Raw genomic sequence first — 11,014 nt, 5'->3', positions numbered from 1 at the left:
GCCCCACTCTCGGCACGACTCTCCGGCACGCCCGGCTCCGGAAGACCACCGGCACCTCTCGAGCCCCGGCGCTCGGCAGGGCCTCCCTGCCGCCGGGCAGCGCGGCCGAGCGCCGGGCGCCTCCTCCTGCGGCGCGGCCGGTGCTCGCTCGCGCTCTGCAGCCCTGCTCGGACACGGTGGCCTTGCCGTGGCCGGGCGCCCGCTCTTCCCCACGCGTCTCCTGCCTTGGGAGCAGCAATAAAAGCTCTGTTGCATCGCAGCGTTGGCCTCTGGTGGTTCTTCCTCCTTGCCCCTTCGCCGCCTGCCCCCAGCCCCAGCCCTGACTGCTTTGGGCTCCGCCAGCTCCCGCAGCGTCACGCTTGGGGCGCGGGGGCACTTTGGCGGGTGCCTCCTAACTACTGCCCGCCCTGCGGCTGGGCCGTGCAGAGCACATGGCGGGAGCTGCCCCCCGTCACCCAGCCGCACTGGACTCCGCCGTGTTTCTAAGCCCCACTTGCATTTTGCTATTTTTTTTCTTCATTTTTCTCTTATTTTCCACTATTCTCACGGATGTGGCAGTACCTCAGCTCAAACCCTTGGTTAATCTTCTTTTTTTTTTTTTTTTTTTTTTTTTTTTGCCAAAATTGGTTGGAGGAAACCTCAGGAGCTCAGAAGAACACCCTCAAAAGGCAGCTGAGAAAACAATATAAATAAGCTAATAATCTCCATTTAAGAGGCAGTTTTGGAGAATAAATATATTTGATGTTCAGTTTTCCCTTTTTTCAAACAGAAGTAAACAGTGCTTCCAAATTTCCCCATGCTAGATAGTCTGAGAAGTTCAAAGCACTTCACAGACACTCATAACTATTTTATATGTTCTTTGTGTATCATTATATTATTAAATGTTTACTACTCTTTTTAAGTACTTCATTATTAAATAGGTCACTTCAGAAGTGCATGCTAAGCCATTTTCACATATGCTTTAGTCAGAATATGATTCTATAGCCTTCATATTTTTCATTGAAATGTGGGTCTACACAAACAACTATATTATAGCCTAGAATAAGTGACTTTGTCTTCTCGTGTTCGGCAGCTGGATTTCCTTCTAGTCTGGGCCAGCCTGTAACTCAGACTGCCTGTGTTAATCAGCATTTAAAGGAAAGCAGAGGTGAGGTTATTGAAGATTCTTCAGAATTAAGGATTTCAATACTCTTTCCAGATATTTATTAATATTTCATATGTGTAAAACATCGTGGTATTAAGAGCACGTTAATACTGATTCTTGCAATCTGTGATATTTAGGAATATTAGTCTCTTTAAATGCATTTCTACTATGGATATTGAAGTGCAAGTATTAGAGAATTTACGAATTAAACAGACTTTCTAGGACTGCATAATTTAAAGAACTTTTTTTAAAAACTTTAGCATTTAATATACATGCCTTGAAATCACTTTGTTAACTTTGGAAGGAAACTAGGAAAGCACAATTAGACAGTGGCGAGAGCTGGGGCAATGAGGCCGGGGCACAGAGATACAAATTGGAAACGTGGGCCATACGAAGACCCAAGACAGCTATGGGATACAGCATCTGAACTAGGTCTTCAGAAATACCTGCTGTTTTCTTCTACAGTTTGATGTAGAATAAAGCCATCTCATTCCCTGTTTATGTTGTGCCAAAGCATCTACTTATCTTCTACAAATAAGCAAATTTCAGTATCTTAAAAATTCTGTACCTGCAAGAAAACTAGATCATCGTTCTAGATGAAAATAGCTCCTGTAATTAGGACTAGTTCCAGGCAAAGTTGTAACCCTTAAAGTCAAGATGGGAGGTTAGGAGCGACCAGCAATGCACTCCTGCAGGCAGTTCATCAGGCACCAAAATCAGCGAGCACCTTCTCAGCAAAAACGCTCCATTCTGCTGGGAAGCGTAACCCACAGCTCGTCCTGCGACATTACTACTCGTGCACACTGGGGGTAGCATAGCGTAACATGGTTGGGGTTGATTCCTCTTGTTAATTCCTTTTGTGGGACTATCCTCAAAGCGCCTCTATCTGCATGCAAAGGACAGCGATTAGAGCATAAGGAAGCTTGTAAGGCTTAATAGGGATTACAAAGCAGTGCACAGGCTGTTTTATGCCTAGATTGCATTACAGTATCATACGCTTAAGAGTTTAGTACTGTTGTCAGTTAGATACTTCAGTAATGAATAACAGAGTCCCTTTGGCTTTGCATCAAAGGATCTCAGTGGAATAACAACTACGCAGTTTTGCAGCTCAAAAACTTCATGCTATTCTATTGTCATTCAAACGGAGCCTCACAGTGATCATTGCAAACACTTAAAAGTGAACAGAACGTGCACAGTTTTCTGCTTTGTAACAGATTTGGTCCCTAAATCCAGAGGGCATCTCAGATACTCCCAGCACAAAAGCACTTCAGAACGAGGGCTTTCCTCTAGACTTCTCGGTTTATCCTCCAGGTAAACCAGGTTTGTCCATGGGCAGTCTGTATTTATAACCACCGAGATGTGGCGGCAATAGCTGTTACATCCAATGTTTGCATACACGCTCTGCTTCAAAGACAGACTTAACGACATAATTTGGGGAGAGGGGGCAGCAAAAAAATCTGGTACATCCAAGCCAGAAGTCACCGACTCAATGATAAATCAAAGCCTTAACAAAACAAAACACTGAACAGTGAAAGAAAAAACAGAGGTGTAGCAATGCTGTAACATTTTTAATAAGAATAAAGCTCATAATCCAAAATGATATAGGAAGTAGAAGCAGAACAAGTACATACACAGATTTAATTTTATATCAGCAGAAAAATCACTCAATTTTGGCTGACGCCATTTTTGCTGCTACAGCTGTAGCATTTGACTATCAATTTCCATTTTCAAAATTTTCCCACTCACTTTGAGCCCAATGAAACAAAATAGAGCAGTCAATTCACTTTTCTTTTGTTTATCTTCAACAGCACTAAAGTCAGAAACACAAAGCTACAGGAAGGACAGCGCACAGTCTAGATTTCAATAGATGCATTTTGTGAAGAGCTACAGATGAGTTTAGAAGATCTTCATACCCATGTTAAGCCCTGCTTCCAACACACTATCAGAGCCGCATAGAACAAAGAAGCCACTATGGAAAGAGCAGGACAAAATTTTGCAAGTATGCTGAGCAAGAAGTTTCACAGAAACACTGAGTTGCCCCAAATGCTGCAGCTCTCAGCCACGGCTCCGGACTCAGAGCTTCTGCAAGCCACCCCCATAACAGCAGCCAGAATCCAGTCATTAATTCTCCATCCTCATTTCCCATTAAAACCCTCTGGATTTAGCAGGGGTAGCAGCTGCCAACGCTGTATCTACGGGTGTAGTGGGAGGAGTAGGGGTAGCAGTAGCGAGAAGAGTAGGGGTGGCAGTAGCGGGAGCTGTAGCCGTAGCAGTCGCCCAAGCCGTAGAGGCCGCGGTACCCGCACAGACCCCCGTAGCCCCGGTAGCCGCAGGGGCTCCCGCACTCGTAGCTCCGGTAGCCGTACACCGTCCCGTAGTTGCAGGGCGAGTAGCACACATCATCACACTGGTTCTGGTAATGGTGAGTCATCTTGCAGCGGTGGAGGGTGCGAGCCTGAAACAGCAGCACGGAAGAAGAAATCCATAGGGCAACAGTCCCAATAACAAGCAAAACTCAAATGAATCCCAAGAGCAAGGAGGCGAGAGCCAGCAAATACAGGTGTGCTGACCAAATCCCTCCACACATCCAGGCTTGCTCACATATCCTCATTTTTAATGCCAGATCTTTCCACAACCCACCATCCTGACCATCCTTGTTGAACTTTCCTTCCTGCCCCTCCAGCCCCACCCCTGCCAATGCACCTAAGGATCACAATCACCAATCAGACACCAAATGGTGCCACCTGCACCAGAGGCCCTCAAGGAACTGGTGGAGAATTTTTGCAGAGCAGAACCAAGATAAAACTTTAGGAGGAAAAAAGAAGGATTCATGCATAACTAACACCCAGTTTCAGACGCTCAAATATTAATGAAAATAAGGGAGGAAAGAAGATCTCAGGTATAAATAATTCTCACCAAATCACAACCTTAATTTCCAATACATTCATCTACAGCACTTGCCACTTAGTAAGTCCCCCACCCCAGAGGTGAAAGTGGGGGGGAAACAGTATGAAACACAATTTTCCACTAAAAAGCTGTTCAGACTTACTTCAGCAAGGAGAACAAGTCAGGAGAAGCGAATGCATGATTCTCAGCAGCCCGTGCTTTTATAGCGTGCCGCGGCGCTGCCCCGCGCGGAGACACGGCTCTGCCGCGGGCGCCTCTCCGTTCCTGGGATTCCTCTCAGCCAGGCACGGTTTTCCCCGGGGTTTCCAATTATTTCTTCTGACGCACAGGCTACCCCCTCCGGGGCTCTTCCGTCTCCAGAGGACAATTAAGCTCCCACCGCGCTCGCTTGTTCTGCGCAGCAGCAATGCTGAAGAAGGTGCAAAAAGCATCAGTTACCAGACACCTCATTTTTGGTAGCCCAGCCTCGCCCTGCGTGTTGCCCCACAGCTGGGGTCACTTTATCACGCAGGATTTTTTCTGAAATTGCCGTGAAAGGGGCAGCCTGTCCTTTCTACGTAATTCCTAACTTCAACAACATTTGCACCTATTCCTTCCAATGTTTTCTGTAGCAAAGGAAAAAGGACCGTTTCTTTGATTTTATGCCTACGTGCAATAGGATATTGCTGTGCTGGTATCAGCTGAGAATTGGCTTATAAACTTTAAAGCAGAATATATTTTAGAAGAAACAACTTTTAGAGAGCCAATTCTGCAACTATAAATTACCACATTAATAAAGGACAGAAATAGGACAACTTGATACACATTTTTAGTAACTACATTACATAACACCAGGGCGTTTTCAAGAACAAAGTAGTAATATTTAAATAATAAAACTCTTTGTGCATGTAAATCTTTAATAAGTACTAATGAAGGCTTTGATATTCAAAAAGCTAAGAAAAGCACAGAACATCCAACGTGCCTGTTATTATCCTGGCTTTAGATGCAAGTAAACAGCAGAGTTTTGAGGTGAAGGTCACCAGGAAGGCTGGGATATTGCTGCTCTGCAGGTCGCATTCAGGGCTCAGCATTATTCACTGTCATTAATGGCATTAAGTTAAACACCTCAGCAACATTTAAAAGACGTCACATTAAATCATACTTAGTATTTGGGGGCCTTCTCCAGAACAGAACAGTTATTACAGAGATATATTCCTTATTTTGCTCCTTTTAATGAGCTCCTGAATGAATCATGTTCTGGTCTAAGCATAAACAATCACTAAGGAGGTATTTTCAGATCCAGTGAGATTTTTCTTGCTTGGACTGGCTCTCTAGAAGGAGCCTGTGAGTTTATTTCATATATGGTGCAAAAATTGCAAATTTCAGGTAATGGTGTTTGAAAACCTTTAAATTTATTACTAATTGCTATGTGCCAATCATAAATAAAATGAGCAATAAATGCAAATAACTTTAAGAGTCTGCCCAAAAAAAGTGATTTGGAAACCAAAGGAAGAAAAAAACAAGGAAACAAGAAATGATTTATACGATTATTTTTGCAAAAATTTTGGAAATGTTTCTTCTCAAATCATTTCAGAGCGCTTTAAAAAACAAACAAACAAAAAAAAAAACACTTCACATACTGAAATGTTGTCCCTCCCTCCAAATTAGGGATTGTAAGTCTCAATCAACTGCCCTAAATATCCTGCCTTCCCTTTCCTGCTACAACTCAGGTTTCACCATACTAATTCTACAAATATAATTGATCTAGAAGCCTCAACATGAAAGAAAACTGCAATGCAATGCCAAGCTTTTGGAAGCCAAGAACTGACTAATAATCACAAACCGAAAAAACAATTACATCAACTGAAGGAATGACGTGCATAAGAAAATTTGTTTTGCGATGAACATGAGTTTAAAGCACAGTAGGCTTGGCCAGATAAATATATAAAAGGGTCAGAAACTCAGGACTCTCCATCCACCTCTCAGGACTTACATTCCCGCCGTGCTTGGTAAGTCAGACCTACCGCTACGCCTTTACTGCTCTGTAGACGCTGTGTTCTCGCTCTGCTGCTATACAGACGGTGTCTGCGCGTTAGAAGTAAAGGCTGTGATTTCACAGCCATGCAAGTGCAGCTCATTTTTGTTAAAAGCGGGATGTTAGAACGTCCACATAAGCTTTGAAGATTGTCGTGTCTGCCTAGTCATTTGGTGCACTTGGAGCATTTTATCTTCTTATTTTACTACCTGCTGAAGCACTCCAGGCTTCTTCATTTAGAAGCAGACAACAGATCACATTACTTCAGACAAAAATAGTGTATTCAATAGATTACTCATTCATCTGCTCTGATGGCTCTCATGTGCTCAGTTGGCAATTAAGGCAAAAAGCCAAATGAACAAACTTGCTGTTTGCAGTCAGCAGAGCACTACTGCCTTCCACAGGGCAGCACTTCTGGTATCTTCTATTTATTCATTAACTACTGTCTATTCACCTACAGTCTGCAGGGAAACTCAGATACTGATACAGGAGAAAATAGCCATATCCTCATTGGGAATTTAATCCTGCCAATAGCCTAAAGTTCTGTTTTAAAATGGACCGCAGATTCCAGGCAGTGGCAGCAAGAAAAGAAATACTAAGTATTATTAAGGAGGGGAAAAAAGTGAGAAATACAGAAAGGAGTAAGCTGGGCAAGAAGATCAATGAAAAACAGCCCAAGAACAGCCTGAAAATGAGACGTTAGGTCAGTTCCTGGTTGCCCCTCTCTCTTTCCCGTGCTTACGAGGGGTTTGCTAGACGGCGCGAGCTGCGGCTCGTCCTCTCGGGCAGCTCTCACCTTCTCCCCCGCTGCTGTGTTTCAGGCTCGCACCCTCCACCGCTGCAAGATGACTCACCATTACCAGAACCAGTGTGATGATGTGTGCTACTCGCCCTGCAACTACGGGACGGTGTACGGCTACCGGAGCTACGAGTGCGGGAGCCCCTGCGGCTTCCGGGGCTACGGGGGTCTGTGCGGGTACCGCGGCCTCTACGGCTTGGGCGACTGCTACGGCTACAGCTCCCGCTACTGCCACCCCTACTCTTCTCGCTACTGCTACCCCTACTCCTCCCGCTACACCCGTAGATACAGCGTTGGCAGCTGCTACCCCTGCTAAATCCAGCCCGAGTAGCCACGTGGGGACCCTGTAAGAAAACAAAGGTGAAATCGTGATTTACGGCTCCTGTATGAATTTTACCTGAGCTGAGCTGCCCGTGAGAGCAACCAAAGTCAGGATACTCCGGGTACTTAGCACCTCGTCAAATGCCTTGTTCTGCAGCTATGTCCAACGATCTGTTTTTACGCCCAGCTCCTGCTCTGTAGCCTTTGCTGGCGGGATGTCGTGTGTTGCTGATGTATAGTTTTGCAACAGAAGATGCAGACCGGAGGAGCCGAGGAGTCTCGCTGCTCTGGCTGCGGTGCCCCGGGGCGGAGCCAACAGCTCCGCTCATCACCCCACGCTGCCACGGCCCCCAGCAAAGCATCTTCTCCAAAATGTAGCAACCCTTCATCTACAGAGTGTACAAACCTCTGGATGCTTCTCCTGTTCTGCATTACTGCGAGCTGTAACTGCTGTATACTGTGTTTCTTATTCTCATTAAAAGATTTAGCATTATATTAGTGTTTTCTGTGATATTTTTTTCCTCTTATACTTAATATTACTAATTATTTACCTGGGATGTGACAAACAGGAGCCACTAATTTTTCAGATCTGCTTTGTCTGTGGAGTCTGAGGCTACTAAGGACATACATAACACCTCAATCTCTACCTCCTTCAAGCGAGTTCTGAAAATTCATGTTCACCTTAACTCTGCCCCTCTTTCATCAAACACAGTTGAAATGCTGCTTCCTTCCAAAGTGTTAGCTTAAGAGATATGTAGATTTAAGAAAATAAAATCAGTATTTGCTGATGACATCCAGCCCAAGTTATGCTACACTTGAGGATTCAAAACATGCTCAAAACAAGACACAAAATGCCAGTTTTCCTGCAGCTCTGAAAAAGGGTATCTGATATGAGAACACAGGGGAGCTAGTGTTCATCTTTTCTCAGTGCATTTTAAAGCCTGAATATGGCCATTTCTCCACCAGAGATTATTTGCCACGGTCGATGTCCCCGGTGCAAGCTGTGAGCTGCTCTGCTGGCACTTGCTTTCGGGTGAGCAGCCCACAGCCCCGGGCATCTGGACAAGCTGTTTTCCAAGAGAAGGAGGCAGATTCCCGCATAAGGTGAGGCTGTGATGGGAAGCAATCCTCCGCTAATTAACAGGAGGGCTCCTGGCGTGGCCGTGGCCGTGGCCGGGAGGAAGAAGAGTTGAAGTAAAAGTGACTGACAGCCTAACGATGAAGGGATGAGTTTCCTGGGATGGTTCCCAGGCTTGAGCAATCTGTAGCCACGAGAAGAGATTTCCAATAGGAAACATTGTTCCTTCCAGTCCACAGGGACTTCGTATCTCCAGGAAACACCCCAACCTGCGTGCAGAAAGCAGAATTACGGCCTTCAGCGCAGACGTCTCTGCTACAGCACAGCTTGAAAAAGCATATACCAAAGGAATAATGTAGGAGAAATCTTTTTTTTTTTTTTTTTTTTTTTTTGATAAATGGAGGTGACAAAAATTACTGAAATAGTACAGAGAGAACTCCAAAAAATTGCAATATTCCCATGACTCAGGGTTCTTCAATAAATGTCCTAATATATTTTCCTTGGTGAATTTGACTCCCTCTTTTTATAACTACCAAGATTTTGTATTTCTGTTTTCAGTTATGGACTGAACAGTGCTGTAGGTCTTGGAGTACACTAGGAGCATTTCTGTGCATTATCTTTGTTTGTAGATGCAGAAGTACATGCACTGGGGAGCTGACAGGTCCCAAGCTCAGTTGCTGATTTTCAAGGATCTATATCAGTTTGAGACACCACTATATTCTATTAATCCTGATCAGTTAGGCAACTTTGAAAGACCTCGTACACATGCTTAACTCTGCAGGGCAATTAATGGCCATTTCAGTATTCTTCAACTTTTTATGAGACATATGGCCTTGGTCACCCTTCAAAACCGAATACTACATCACCCAGAGATTCCAATCTTCTTACCTGAGCAAAGAGTAAGAAAACTAACTTTTTGCACACGTCACAACTTCAATTAATATAATTAGTTTTCTTAACATCTGGGAGCCATTAGTCTGTTCTCATCTCCTCGTAACAACATGAAGATTACAGGCTTCTTTCATCTTAAAACTTTATGGGCCATCCTCAGTTCTTACTATCAAATTCAGTTCACTGGAGATACATGAGCAAACAAGAGAATGACAGATACTCAGACGAGAAATGACTGAAAATCAAAATTCACATATTTGGGAATATCTGAACTTTTGAAACTTGCATGTAGCCTGAATTAGAAGGAAAACAATATTCTGAAATCAACAAATATGAAATAACTATGACTTTCTGAATGTTTCAAAAAAAGCTTTTTAAAAACAAATTTGCTTTCAAGTGCTTCATTCGTACTTTATTTTGATTTACACATCCCTAGAGAGAACTAAAACATATAGTGGGGAAATAAGGGGATCTTATTAGAAATTCCCTGATACTTTCTTGAAATTGCACTCAATTAGTGATCCTGTGGTCCCAGTGGTGTTTGCTACAGGAAAAAGAACTTGTATACACTTATATCCCAGATGTAAATTTAAAAATGAATCCTGGTGCACCCTCAGTTTCTCAGAGAATAAAAATTTGGACTGCTGAAGTAGCAGGAGATGTAAATAATATTTTTTCCACTTTTCTTTGTCCCCTACTGTTCCTGCAAAACAGAGTTCTGTATTTGAGAAACAACAGGTAGTTTCTCTTCTTCCTCCAAAATATTTAGTTTATACTTTGAATATTTTCTTTTTAGTCTGTTTCACTAAAGAGCAACCATGAAATTTATAAAGTAAGCATTTACTTGCAAAAAGATTGTATACATGTATGAAAAGGAGAGGCAGCAAACGAATCACACATTCTACATATTAGACAAAAAATTGATTCAGAATATCAGCAAAGCAAATACTATTGAAGTTCTGTAACAAGTGTATTAGCAACATTTTGAAGCTACAAATTGTAAATATTGTTTTACAGCAAATCTTACTGATGCTGTTTTTCAGCCTCATCTAATACAGGTTTCACCAACAAAGCAGAATGCAACACATGAAGTCAAGGGCCTTCTTTTTTTTTCTCTCTCAAGAAATAGCTCCTTGAATGACCTTCACTGCAGTGAGCCATTCCTTATTTGCATATTAAATGAGGATAATAACAAGCATTCTGGAAGTGCTGAGTTTCATCAGAATTTATGGTATCAATGCTCTTCCAAAACACTTATTAAAGACTTTTGCAATGTTTGTATTATTTAAATATTAATGGTTTGTTACTAAAAGATGCTTTAATGCTATATAACAAACAACGGGGAATGGAATCCCTGAGCAGAGCTGCTATGTTTCACTATTAAAATTAGGGCACTGCAGTCATCATCCTCCTCATGTGGTGTAGACTGGCATAGAGATAGACCAGTATCTCACTGGATAACCATACTGTAAAAAATCAGGGATGATTTCTCCTTTCCCAGCTTAGAAAAAATCCCTTTTGCTGTGTGCAATTTTTAAGCACTTCTTCACCCTTCTTATTCTGGCAAAAAGTGAACTGTAAAGCAAGGTGCCTTCAAGGACACCTTTCTGCCAACAGTCTCCCCAGCAAATGCTTCCCACGAGCCAGGAACACACTGTCACCCCCTTACCACCATCCACCTCGTGTTCTACTGGCGCCACTTTCCCAAAGAGCAGGGTTTTCTTGGCTGGATAGAAACAAAGCTGATGACATAAGGATTCGTGCCTTTCTAAAAGACTGCTCTCCTCCTTTTCTCTACAGTGGTCCCCGTGGCAGTCCAACGGGAAATCCAGGTTTGACCTGCACTATCAGATCCTGCAG

General features: G+C 43.2%; 2 protein-coding genes across 2 annotated transcripts; one reads left to right on the top strand and one right to left on the bottom strand.

Annotated features, from left to right (window-relative positions):
- Positions 1–3,305: 3,305 nt before the first annotated feature.
- Positions 3,306–3,575, bottom strand: LOC134152418 (keratin-associated protein 20-1-like). The gene has a single exon (XM_062597759.1). It carries the CDS (start codon positions 3,573–3,575, stop codon positions 3,306–3,308), a length of 270 nt encoding a protein of 89 aa, XP_062453743.1.
- Positions 3,576–5,960: 2,385 nt separating this feature from the next.
- On the top strand, positions 5,961–7,678 carry LOC134152417 (keratin-associated protein 20-1-like). Its single transcript, XM_062597758.1, has 2 exons — positions 5,961–6,039; positions 6,887–7,678. The coding sequence occupies exon 2, from the start codon at positions 6,911–6,913 to the stop codon at positions 7,178–7,180; it is 270 nt and encodes an 89-aa protein (XP_062453742.1). The 5' UTR covers positions 5,961–6,039; positions 6,887–6,910; the 3' UTR covers positions 7,181–7,678.
- The last annotated feature ends 3,336 nt before the right edge of the window (positions 7,679–11,014 follow it).

The sequence above is a fragment of the Rhea pennata genome, chromosome 31 (assembly GCF_028389875.1).
Source record: "Rhea pennata isolate bPtePen1 chromosome 31, bPtePen1.pri, whole genome shotgun sequence".
NCBI lineage: Eukaryota > Metazoa > Chordata > Aves > Rheiformes > Rheidae > Rhea > Rhea pennata.
The sequence above is the reverse complement of the archived record's forward strand: the minus strand, read 5'-3'. Positions and strand labels throughout refer to the sequence as shown.

Excerpts from the sequence above, each read along its gene's own strand:
- LOC134152418 (XM_062597759.1), bottom strand. The coding sequence starts at position 3,575 with ATGACTCACCATTACCAGAACCAGTGTGATGATGTGTGCTACTCGCCC.
- LOC134152417 (XM_062597758.1), top strand. The coding sequence starts at position 6,911 with ATGACTCACCATTACCAGAACCAGTGTGATGATGTGTGCTACTCGCCC.